The sequence below is a fragment of the Cantharellus anzutake genome (assembly GCF_015039405.1).
Source record: "Cantharellus anzutake strain C23 chromosome Unknown EI90scaffold_18, whole genome shotgun sequence".
NCBI classification, from domain to species: Eukaryota; Fungi; Basidiomycota; class Agaricomycetes; order Cantharellales; family Hydnaceae; genus Cantharellus; species Cantharellus anzutake.
Window position 1 is genome coordinate 149,663 of NW_024066968.1, and position 13,281 is coordinate 162,943.

Here is a 13,281-nt window from a genome sequence, read left to right on the forward strand (position 1 = left end):
CACTTTCCCGGCTCACTGGTTCATGTCACGCGGAGGCATACTTTTATGCTTCCCCATTATTCTATGCATCGTTATACGTCCAGCCTTAGCGCAGACAGACTCCGGGACTCCAGTCTACTTTGCACCTCCACCAGAGACAACACAGATTAGCTCCTCAACGACTTATAACTACTGGTGGCCTTACCCCCTTGGACCGCTGCTCAGCTTTCCTCCACGACTCCGGGATTCAGTCTGACGGCTGCTTTAAGTACTTCGAGTCCTTTCTCCTCTCTTCCCAATGCAATCTCCATCTCTACTGTTAGTGCTAGCCGCAGTGGCCTGGGTTATTCTGGGTATACACGCGTATCGCTGAATAAGACTGGCCTAGTGGCGCCGTCTACAACGCCAAACGAAACGACTACTGATTCCTCCCCTTCACGCACGGATGTCATAAAAATTACTGCTACTACATCGCCAAAACCTCATCTTTCTTCTTTACCCACTTTCAAACTCATTTATCTGGCACCCTTGTTTGCCATTTTGGGTATATTTGCCGGAGCAACTGTAGCAGGTATGATGTACTCAAGAGTAGTTCGACGCTACCAGAGGAAACTTCAACCTGTACAGCCGTCTCACCTAGCGCCCGACCCTTTTCCGTACCGATTCCCCCCTTCTCGTTCTCTACAAATGGAGCTTGGCAGGAAGCATACTTTACGCTCAATGCATTATGAGTGGGTCGGTCCTTCGGAAGGCGACCATACTGGAGATGGACTTGACAATAACAGGAGAAACAAAGCGGAGAGTGCTCATGAAGATAGTCCCGGAATAAGGGCGCTTAAAGCATTCATTTCTGGTTCTGCGCCCCGCTGGTTTGTCGATAACGAGGGGGACAGGGCTCCTCTGGTCTCGCCCTACCCCGATCTTGCCCAATCGTCCCACCTCGATGCTAAGGGACCGCCTATCGGTCCTAGCGGTGATCTAGTAGCTCCAGGGATTGACCCAATAACGCCTTTAACGGTTGCTTCTAATGCCAGCCTGGATGACGATGAGAGAATTTATGGCCACAAAACTCATGGCAGCATTCGGCGCAAAATAGCTGAGCGACTTAGGATGGGCTCAAGGAGGCTCAGGCACGGGGGTCGGGAAACTGATGCTACTGAAGACGAACGGGGCTCTAGTGCCGATCCTAATGAGGGAACTGTGCTTCTCGGAGTCCCAAACCCAAATGAGCTAATCGACTCTGGTCCTAGCGCAAGTTCTGCTGGCGTCAGGAAGGTATCTGGATCTAAAACTAGAGCGGAGGGCACACAGGCCTTCCTGCGCTCTGCCCGTTCTCACCGGGAAACTGGTCGCGATGATTCAAGCTATATAGACTCTTCCCACTCGCCCGCATCTCATAGAATCGTGCTCCCTTCTGATCGCATGGCTATCTCTCCATTAAACGTATCACGCTCGGGTAGGTCACGAGTGGCCCCTGCTTCGATCCCTAGAGATCCGTCTATTAATGAGGCACCTATCACACCGACGGCATCTCGCTACAAAGCCCGTTCACGGCCTTTCGCAGATTCCCCCGTGGCACTCTCAGCGGCTCATCATTCCCATCCTATTCCCGATGCACCACAGCGAGTCATTTCTCCACCTGCGCATCCGGAGTTGTTCTTCGCTGACCCGATTCTTGGACATTATCTTCCGTCACATCAGGAACGTAGGAAGGCACGTCGTTCTCGCGCACCTCTGGCTCCTCCGAATGAGGGACCATCTCGTTCACGGCGTATGAATCCTGGTTTTCAGCGATCACCAGCTCCATCCCCTGAGGAAAACAGTCCAAACCCACCGTCCACTGCATCCTCCTTTCTTCCACCAGCAAAGACAAAAGAGGTGTTAGGTCGTGTCAATGCCGTAGTGAAGAACGCATACGGACTCCGAGAAACTCCCCAAATCAACGTCAAGAATGCCTTTAGGGAACACCAGGAGTTTACTGAACCCATAAATCGTGAGAACCAAGAGGGAGGAGAGCCGTAGGATGGCGAGCAGCTTCAAATGGATTGGAACTCCTGCGGTGGTAGCAAGAAGTGAGTATAGAACTATGGACTCGTAGCAGATGATTGATGAAAGAATTGGCTGGGGCAATACTCTTTCGATATTATCATAATATACAGGAGCTTGATCATGTTTAAAGCCAAATAGTGGCAAACAAATGCTGGTCAAATCCACGGAGCCCTGAAAAGTGGAGGCGCATTGAGAGTGCCAGGCAATGTATCGAGTGCTACGAGAAGTCGAGAAAGAGCGGGTTTCGCAAATGAAATCTATCCTGTGTGTTACATCTCATCAAGAGCACATTTCCAGAGTCTCTGCGGTATGATAGGCTGGGTCTTGGATTCAGAGAGATCTTCTATCACGTAAGAACAACGAGTGACAGCTGCAGCCAGTGTTGGTCAATGCAGTTCTCGCGGACTAGCAAAGAGAGAACACAATCCAAGGCCAACGAATACGATCTGCTCGTGCAAAAGTATAATACCGGGGTCACACCAGTAAAGGACAAACAACTAAATGGTCGTGTTTGAGTGTTGTGAGATACCTGAATTATTTACTGAACGTAAAGCGACTGCATCTGCATGAGGCCATAAATACTCGGTAGTGGCTGCTGGACACCGATAGAACGATAGAAGACACGCACGTAGGTCGTGGAGAAGTATGGGGGGCTTTTCTATGAAGGAGTTTTTTATGAAGGAGTTTTTCGTTCAGCCGGTGTTGTCCCGTTCAGTGGACACAGTAGTGGTCTCGTGAGGGGTGAAACAGGGGAATGTATGGCCTAAACGGGAAGTTGGCACAGCCACTGATCCCACGGCGAGAACTGAGGAAAAAGGAAATAATTCAATGAATGAATGTATCAGTGGCCCGGCACGGATAAGTCCGAAATAGTAGAAAAAGAAAGTCTTGTGACTGAGTGGTCACATGGTCCAACCGGGTGGGTCAGATGTAGGATCCGGGAGAATCCGAATCACGAGCAGCTGTGGGAACGTGGCTGTACAGAATGCTCGCTCCGCTCCCATAGCACATGGTTCTCCAACAGCTTGGAGCAACGGAGGACATTGAGGAAAGACTTGTGGATGCATGTGCTTGAATTCAAATCCAGTGATTGTCCTGAAATGGTGTGACCAGGGCTGAATATGCGTTGAAACTTAGGCAGGTGACCAGCCTCTTACAGCAAGCCAAAGAAAAATCGATTTGGATGAATGGCCAGTTAGGTCATGTGATTGACCCTATTTAGGAAATTGGAGGTCGATCATCATTTATTTGCTACCATTTTTGGATGATCACATGATCTGCATGGCCATTCATCCAAATCGGGCACACTGATTTTCTTTGGCTTGCTGTAAGTGAAACTCCATGAATTTAACATTGTATAGTGTAGCAGCAGGGCCTTTGCAGCTTTAAGTACATTGGGAAACACTAAAATATGAAAAATGGGATCCTAGCAGACATAAATGACCTTACAACAGTCACAGAAAGCGCAAAATACCAAAATTGGTGTCACACTGGTGCATAGATCATGCTTCTGTGAACCTTTGGGGGAAATAACTCAGAATGATGTGCAATGGTGGGTAAATGAGATAGAACGGTTTTGGAACAACTTAGGTAGACACACTCATGTCCAATCTCTTGGATGCAAAGTCGGGATTTTGATTGCAAACCTCTGTGAATGTAACATTGTATGGTGTAGCAGGGTCTTTGCAGCTCTAAGTACATTGGGAAACACTAAAATACAACAAATGGGATCCTAGTAGACACAAATGACCCCACAACAGTTACAGAAAGCGCAAAATATCACATTAGGCATTCCACTGGCTGCATACATCATGCTACTGTGAAACTTTGGGGGAAATAACTCAAAATGATGTGCAATGGTGGGTAAACAAGATAGAACGGTTTTGGAACGACTTAGGTAGACACACTTAGGCCGATCTTGCAGATGCAAAATCAAAATTTTGAAATTTCCAATTGTGATTCTGAAAAATCCCCCTCATCCTTTGGATGGCATCATTTGAAGACATGTCCAAAAACATGTCGAACGCGCCAATATTTTCCTTAGATGTTGATAGCATTCCTGATGGGTTAACTGTTTTTGCTGCAAACCAAGTGTAAATGAGTTCCTCCAGGCCAAGGAGGGCCCATTTGCACAGCTAAGGGAAAAAATGGCAACGGTACTGAGGACCCAATCCTAAAGCCCCTCCTGTCATTTGAGCCACTTGTGGCAGGCCTTGTTGAAACCCTGTGGGGACACACTAATCCTGCAAAGCAGGAATCCATCAGCGACATGCTTGATGAGGCTGGCATTACAGATGATCTTCAGTTTGAAAGTATGTCCTTCATTCCATGTTATTAATGTTGCAGGATTTCTCAATGTATGAACAAGTATTTATTGAAATGTGTGCTGCAGCATATGCACAGAAACTGTTAGACACGGGTCCGGGGTCGGCACCGAGGGTTGCTGTTGCAGGCTGCTACAGTGTCAGGGGACGACTCCTGGGTCCCCATGACCCTCCCCTATGGTCCACAGTCTCTGGTCTGGCCAGCCCTGTCCAGGGCACAATCCTACTGTGGGTCAGAGATGAGAAGGAAGTTAACTTCTCATCTTCCCACAGTGGCCACAATAGATCGAAAACTTCTGGAGATATCCGGAAGTCACATGAGACCCGAGACCCGAGGTCCGGGCCATCCAGCTGCACTGAGTGTCTGGCACAGGGCGCGTGCAGGAAGTGCAACAGCCAGGTGCGGGTGCGAGTGCGGGTGTGGATGCAGGTATGGGCTAGGTCAGGGTGTATGCCCTGACATACAGGCCATGATGGCCATGATGCTGTGAACAAGGCCTGAGGGTAGGGCATTTGGCCTCAGCGACTCTAAAGGAGCACTGTGCCCCCTAGCTGTCTCTTGGCCCTCATTTCAGACTCACTGGGGTTGCCTTGCTGGGGTCAGGACTTGGGGGTCATGGTCAAATCAATATCAGAGCTAAAGTACTATTGTCAGAGACCAGATCGAGATGAAGGAATGTCTCCGTGGCGGTGTCAGGGCACATACCCTGACTTAGCCCGGACCCGGACCCGCGTCCGGACCCGCTCCACTTCCCGCGCACTTCCTGCGCCGCACGCTCCGCACGCTCCGCACGCTCCGCACGCTCCGCACGCTCCGCACGCCGCATGATCCGACCCCGGATCCCACCTCATGTGACTTCCGGGTATCCCCGGAAGTTTTCGCCATATTGGGGCCACTGTGGGAAAGTGAGAAGTTAACCTTCTTCTCACTTTCTTACCCACAGTAGGCAAGTGTAGCCTACTCTTCATTTATCTATACACTTTCTTACCCACAGTAGTTATGCCCTGAGATGGGCTGTGTTTACAGGCTAGACTGTGGACTGTAGAGAGGGGTCATGGGGACCCGGGGTCCGTCCCCTGACAGGCGGAGGGCTTCGGCCTCAGCGACTTATGCCAGGAGTGCTGTGCCAAGTAACATGTCCGTGCCCTAACTTACCAACTGGCAACCAGAACTAACAGGGGGTAAACTCTAGTCGATTTTATTACTGAGGTGTAACCTATGTACAAGTTGAGTATATATAGTTACAATGAGGGCTGGCCTGTAAATGGCAGGGCTGAGTGGAGCGGAGCTAACAGAGTTAAACATTAGCTGATTGAATATTACCAACGAGTCACGTTACAGGGTTAGTGGAATGGCAGGCGATAACCCAGAAACAGAAAGGAGGGATAGGCCCGAAGGTGGGCTTGCAGGGCAAGCGAGTGAATTGCCCAGCAGAGGTGGGAGTGCGCTAGCGGACGTCGGAGCTGTCTGGAAACCTTCAGGGCTCCATACTTAGGGAGGTGTAGGTAATAAATTGAAAAGAGGGGGTGGTGACCATCGAGGGGTACTGAGGTGATTGCGGAATACAGGAGCTCCGAGGTTAGTGAAGAAGGAGCGGAGGTAGTCCAGAGAGATCGGAGGGTCCGGAGGTCGATGGCCATGGATGGATATGACAACTATGATGTATCATACAGGATATATATAGGAGGAAAGAATGAATGGAAGCGGACCTGGGCTGAAGGCTGAAGGGTCTGGAAGCAAACATGAATAAGAGCAGGGTTGGCTGCATAGCGGCCGGCAATGACCGTGGGTCAAAACAAACAATAATAGATAAACAAAGGAAGAGTGTAGGGCTGCGATAGCAGCGATGGTATTGTAGCGGCACCAGACTTGGAGTTGGGCCGGAGTCAGGCATGGGAATGATAGCAGCCCAGTGAGGGCCAAGTGGGCAGGATAGAAGGAGTCGTGCTGGGCATGGTGCTGGAGGCAGACTCAGGGTGGTGTTAGATACTGATCCGGGGTCGGGCACTGTCAGGGACTCGTCCGGGGTCGAGGGGGTCCGGGTATAACGTCCGGGACCGAGAGCTTGGCGGGGGCGGATCGGGCGTGCGTACTGACAGGCCCGATGTGGGACAGCGGTCCCTGGCCACTTAGACTGAAGTGGAAAGTTGTTATTATTATTAAAGGAGAAATATTGTACTACTTACCTGAAGTGGAAAGTTGAGAAGAAGGCTACTTCTTCGGTTCCCACTTCAGGTTCGTTTATATACATGCGGCTTGGATCACATGACGGGTGCCACGTCACCCTCGCACACAGCCGTAACCACCCGGGTGTCTCCGTGGGAGATCCCGAGGGTATCCGGTGCAGGCGCGCGTGCTGGGCACAGCGGGAAGTCGCCCGAGGTGCCTGGGCCGGGTACATGGTGGGCGCGCTGCAGATGGGTCAGTTGTACATTGATACAGAGAAAGTCGTCCGTGTAGAATAAAGAGAGAATAAAGGAGAAGTAAGATAAGGAGAAACTGAGGAGGGGAGGATGAGGGGAAGAAGGGAAAGGGGGAGGAGGTAAGGAGGGGTGGACCGGCGGGGTACCGGGTCAGGTTGGGCCGGGTGGAGCCGGGTCAGGCGGGTGTGCCCTGACAGGCACCGAAGGTTGCCAATGCGGACCGCTAAGGGCCGCGATGGCTGCGATGCCTCAGGCAAGGCCCGAGGGTAGGGCATTTGGCCTCAGCAACTCTAAAGGGAGTGCTGTGCCCCCTAGTTGTCTCTTGGCCCTCATTTCGAACTTACTGGGGCTGCCTTGTTGGGGTCAGGGCTTGGGGTCGTGGTCAAGTCGATATTAGAGCTAAGGTACTATAATGTAGTATACAGGATATATATATGAAGGTGGAATGAATAGAAGCGGACCCGGGCCGAAGGCCGAAGGGTCCGGAAGCAAATAGGAACAAAGAGCGGGGTTGGCCGCACAGCGGCCGGCAATGACTGAGGGTCAAAACAAACAATAACAGATAAATAAACGAAGGGGTGTAGGGCCGCGATAGCGGCGATGGTATCATAGCGGAGTAGGCGATGTCACGGAGTCACGCTAGGTCGGTACCAGAGGCAGACTCGGGGCAGGGAGGTCGGTGTGGCTGTGGGGGAGTCGGCCAAGTGTAGGGGAGCCTAGGGGCAAGTGGGGGAGTGAGCAGGGAGCCCTCAGGGAGGATAGGGCTGAGGTCAGGGCTCGCACTCGCGCTTGCACAGCGGGAATAGGCTCGGGCGGCATCGGGACGGGCGGCTAACGGGCCGGAATGCATGGTCGTGACAGGTGGGGAGGTTGGTGTGGCAGTGGGGGAGTCGGTCTAGCACTGGGGAACCATGGGCAAGGGGGAGTGAGCAGGGGGCCATTAGGGATGAAGTTGGGGCTCATGCTCATGCTCACACAGCAGGGACGGACTTGGGTGGCATCAGGACAGGTGGGGAGCAGGCCGGAATGCATGGCCGTGACAGAAACATGGAAAATCACTGCAGGAGGTGATGGAAAACCTCTGGCACTATGTCAGGGTTCAGCACCCTGCCTTAGGGTGCCCCGGACTCTGTCATATCCATCCCTGGCCATCGACTTCCAATCCCTCCGATCCCTCCGTTCCACTTCCGCTCCTTCCTCACTAACCTCGGAGCTCCTGTATTCCGCAATCCCCTCGGTACCCCTCGATGGTCACCACCCCCTCCTTTCAATTTATTACCTATGCCTCCCTAAGTACGGAGCCCCAAAGGCTTCCAGACAGCTCCGACGTCCGCTAGTGCACTCCTGCCTCTGCTGGGCAATACACTTGCTTGCCCTGCAAGCTCACCTTCGGGCCTATCCCTCCTTTCCATTTCTGGGTTATTGCCTGCCTTTCCGCTAACCCCGTAACCTGACTTGTTGGTAATATTCAATCGGCTAATGTCTAAACCCCGTTAGCTCCACTCTGCTCGGCTCCACCATTTGCGGACCCGCCCTCGTTGTAACTATATATACTACACTTGTACATAGGTTACACTCCAGTAATAAAATTGACTAGAGTTTACCCTCTTCAGTTCTGTTGGCCAGTTAGTAAGTTAGGGCACAGACATGTTTACTAGGCACAGCGCTCCTGGCATAAGTTGCTGAGGCCGAAGCCCTCCATCATGGAGACACTCCTTCGTCTCGACCCGGTCTCTGACAGACTCCCCACCTACTTTACCCCCTTTATTCTTTGATTGTTGCCTTTGTGTGTTGTGTACACACGCGCACGGGATAGCGTGGGAACTTTCTGAGCGAGCAGCTCACCCAGAATGTTCCCACGGGTCACAGCCACAATTATGGGCGAGCAACTCACCCAGAACGTTCCCACGCTTACTGGGCACTGCCACCTGGGTGTTCCCTCCAGGTCACACTACACAACTCTAGGAGCTGTATAGTTGTGGGCATGTGTGTCATATCCATACAATCCCGACCTCCGCTCCGGGCTCCTGGAACTCCGAACTCCCACTTCCGGAGCCCTACTTCCCATCTGTCACTTTCTCCTTGCTGACTCCCAAGAGGTTATCCCACCTCCAGCTCTGACACCACCTTCGGTCCGACTCCGGAACATTCCGGGTCCGACCCCAACCTCGACACCTTCCAGGCGAGTACGCAACACCTATGCTCCTGACTCCGGGCCTCCGCTCCGGAATCCTGTTCGTGTCCCCATCTCCGGAACCTCCGGTCTTAGCTCCGACCTCGGACTTTGACCCCCACCTCCGCTTATACCCATTGTATTGGTTAGCTCATTCCATTTAATTACGTTTGCCAATATTCCGGAGTTTAACTTCCGAGTTCGGACTTTCCGGACTTACCTCGGACCTTGCAACTATTGCATTGTCCTATTCAATTCCGCTATTCTCCCTCATTCCTATTTGGGCTGCTGCTTCCTTTCTATTCAGTCAGCTAGCCATTCCCCACTCCCAACCCCCTTCCTTCCTCCTTGGGCCTTGGCCCTTCATTCCTCCTTTGAGAAACACCATTGAGTCAAACCCTTGACCCTCGGTGTTGTTCCTCTTTCCATCTCCCTTTGTCTCCTTTCGTCCTACCCTCGCTCCTTTTGATTCCGGACCCCTCCTTATATACAATGTACATAGTAACTTGTAACCTCAGTCCAAAATTGACTTGAATCCCCCCAAGAGACTTTCCCTCTGCTAGATCTGAAATTAGGGACCCCTAGGACAACCAGCAATGGCACAGCGCTCCGCCTGAGTCGCTGAGGCCGAGGTCCTTCCATGCTAAGTCTCCGATTCCACTCCGGAGTCGTCCAAATCCGCACGTTCTAACAATGTGACCCATTCCTTTATATAGCAACCATGCGGGGAGATGAGACCTTTACCCTTCTTCTCATCTCATGCCCCACATAGGCAAGTGTATATATTCCCTTTCTTTTACTATACATCTCATGCCCCGCATAGTGTGAGGACAGGTCAGATGGGGGTTGAGGTCAGGGAGCCTCCGAGTCCGAGGCCGGGCCCTGACACACTACCATCCAGCTGTCAACGTGTCAGGGCAATAGCCCCGAACCCCGAGTCATATGTAAATTAGATACATATAGTCACGTGGGTAAGCGGGAACCTCCGGGTAACTGCTTACACACCACCGTAAAATACACATACTTGTATCACTTACGGCTTTGTGTGCTGAGCTACCCAAAGACCTCACACTTTTTTAAGTGTATGAGGTGTGTTTTACAACACAACCCACAACAACTACATAATCTTAACATCTGACTCGGAAGCGCCTATGGCGCCTAAACACGCCTGCAAGGGCAAAGTCGCATCTGCAGCGACACTAAAAAGAAACGAGCGGTTTATTAAGAAACCGCAATCTCCCATCATGGGAGATTCAAACCAAAAGCCATCATCAGACGATGACAAGGATCAACATGATCCGGCATTAGCAACCACCTCAGGGCTGGTCCCTGAAGGTTTTAGAAACTTACGTGGAGTAAGTGCGGGGCCAAATACCCCCAGAACTCCACGACATACCGATCTAATCCAAGCTGGGGAAGATCCCTCACCTCCTCACAAGGTGATTGACTTGTGCGAAAAACGCGTAAGCGCCGAATGATCAGCCCAAAAAGCTGATCGGATAGAGTTGCAGGAAACTCCAGGGCCCCACTATCCCCTGGAGCCCCCCCTCACGTCCCCAAGTCAAGCCCCAAAGGCAGACAAAGGGAAACAAAGGGAAGAGCCCCCGTGTCGGCTATCCAAAAAACTACTGGACTTGTTCCAGGTTCCATCTGAATGGAGGACGGAAAGTGAAGACCAACTTCTTCTCAGGCTAAAAGCCCGAGAAGGCGCGAAGATACACCCTGAGAGCAGGATCTCCCAGAGCGCGGAAGCTCCAAAAGAACTTCCACTGTTTACACTCCCACACACCATGCCAGACAAGGCAAGGTCGCCAACCTCGGAGGAGGTCTCCGAGATAATGAAGAGGAGGTGAACTGAAATGAGGGAGTTCGCTGAGGAAGCCTTACGCAAAAGTAAGGAAAAACCAGTGAACAGACCCCTCTATGAAAGGGAAGCACCCTCCGCAACGGCCTCGCCTAAACAAAGCGAGTGTGGAGTGTTCACTCCAAGAACCCATTCTGGAACCCCCAGAAGCGGAAATGTCAACTGGGGAGAGTCTCTGCTCGCCCAACCAAACTTCCTCCTGGAAAACCAGGAATCGTGCATAATAAACGTGATAAACTGGATCCAAAAAAAGATCGAGGAAACGAACCATAATAGTACGGCTCGTCTAGAGATAACTCTAGAAAGAATGGCCAACGCAATCGATGCGTTGACTGAAAAAATCAGCAAACAAACAAACTTGCTGAAGGAAATAAATTTCTCACAGAAGAGTGAGGAAACAAACAAACACCCCTGGACCACGGTCCAGGACATAAATAGAACTCGTGAAAAATTCACGAAAAGAACCACCAGTGAAAGCACACTGGAATATCATCAGCGACTCGACAGAGATGCTAAGGAGATCCTTCTCCCAAGGATAGGAGAAGACGATGCCGAAAGAAGGCATCGTTCAGAGATTAGGAGGAGAATTGGCACGTACCAAAGGTTCGGCCAAATGTCCACTTATGACAGACCTCTCGAACAGAGAGGTAACTCAATCACACCCTCTCAAAACAATGAGAGAATACAAATACAACTTCAGGCGAATTCGCCTGAAACCAAAGAAATGCTGTGAGGAAGATTTCCCCCAGCAAAAACCCCCCCAAAGGAGAGATCTCCATTGGATAGCGACCCCGCGAAGGCAGGGGAGCAAGAAGAGTACCTGGAGAAATGGTATGAAAAGGCCATAAGAATGGCCGAAGTGAGAATACTCACTCCCTACCCAGAAGGAGTGAAGCCTGAAGCCCTAAAGAATGGGCTGGCATTCCCTGACAAGAAATGGTCAGGGGAGAACAACATGGAATCGTTCTGGCAGTGGTTCACAGAACTACTGGGATTCCTCGCCTCGCAAGGATGCAAAGGTCCCCAATTCGACAAAGTCCACCTGGACTGCTTGATTCGTGGATTAGGGGGGCCCGCATTTGACCTCGGAATTAGACTCCGAGACGAAACTCTCCTCAGAGGAGACGAGGGCATGTTCCTCGAAGTTCTCAACATATTGATGAGAGCTTTCATTAAAGCCTCTGCCGCGCTGAACACGACAAAGAAGTACCGCAACGTCAAATACAAAGCAGAAAAAGGCCTAAAACAGTTCTACCTAGAACTGTCCAAAGCAGCGTCCCAGATGGTGACGCCGCCAGACCAGGCGTGTTACGGATACGGAGTCTCCAACGACCATATCCGTCACATGGTCAAAGACCCCTCCTCACTATCGTTCCTCCTTTCTTTCTCCCTTTCATCCTCTATCCCGATACTCTATCCTCCTTACCCGTTCTACCCCTTTCCCCCCCCTCGTGCAAAGCTTTCCCCAACTGGGGTTTTGGTGCTGGCCGAGGTTATTTGTGTTTCGCGGGATTTCCCGCGACCTTACCATTTGTAGATAGTCACGCGTCATGTACGGAAACCGCCGAAGGCGGTTCCCGCTAACTAACAACTGCACTACAACAGCTTCGTGTACCGTCTTCTGTAACAACCCTCCCTGTGACTCAACTGAACTCGTGTGACTGTACAACTCTCAACATGTCTTATAAGTCTGGGTATATCGAGTCCTCTAACGGCCCTCGCCGCGAGAACTCGAGGTCGAGAGTCGAAGGCTCTCGACATGTGTATCGTCCTATTGAATCTGTACCCTATGGTTCTTCATCACTACGCTCTCCCCCCAGTACTCAACATACGACATCCCATCACGATCATAGTGATCGCGAACTCTATGAGGCCCCCTCACCCGCGATGCCGGCACGTTCGCTACGCGAACGCCAAGTAGCCGCCCATCCGCCGTCTGTTACTTCCTTTGCCAGTCAACATGTGTCCCCGCCAACGTCCTCATTGCATGTCTATGATATCAACCCGCCACCGGTACGTTCGCACTGCGAACGCCAAGTACCCGATGGCAACTACACGAGGTTCTCGTCCATCCCGCAAGTCGTAACCTCGCAAACGGTACGTTCCCCTTGGGAACGCCAAGTCACCGAAGGCCCTAATGGTCAGTCCTCATTGCATGTCTATGATATCAACCCGCCACCGGTACGTTCGCACTGCGAACGCCAAGTACCCGATGGCAACTACACGAGGTTCTCGTCCATCCCGCAAGTCGTAACCTCGCACACGGTACGCTCCATTGAGGAGCGCCAAGTACCCGTGGCTGGCCCATCTGTCCTGGTATCTCCGACTACATATCATCAACCCCTTAATAGCTCACTACATCACACATCACGATCGATGGGAATTCGATCGTCCACTCCCGGGCAAGACTCATCGATTACACTTCCAGTTATGGTACAAACTATACATGACCCTCGTCATCCCACTAT

The 13,281-nt window shown here is 51.6% G+C and overlaps 1 protein-coding gene across 1 annotated transcript; it reads left to right on the forward strand.

The window, feature by feature from the left end:
- Positions 1 to 22: 22 nt before the first annotated feature.
- EI90DRAFT_3122048 (uncharacterized protein) lies at positions 23 to 2,001 on the forward strand (the record flags this gene model as incomplete). Its single annotated transcript, XM_039063459.1, has 2 exons — positions 23 to 174; positions 231 to 2,001. The coding sequence occupies 2 exons, from the start codon at positions 23 to 25 to the stop codon at positions 1,999 to 2,001; spliced, it is 1,923 nt and encodes a 640-aa protein (XP_038917191.1).
- Between the last annotated feature and the right edge of the window lie 11,280 nt (positions 2,002 to 13,281).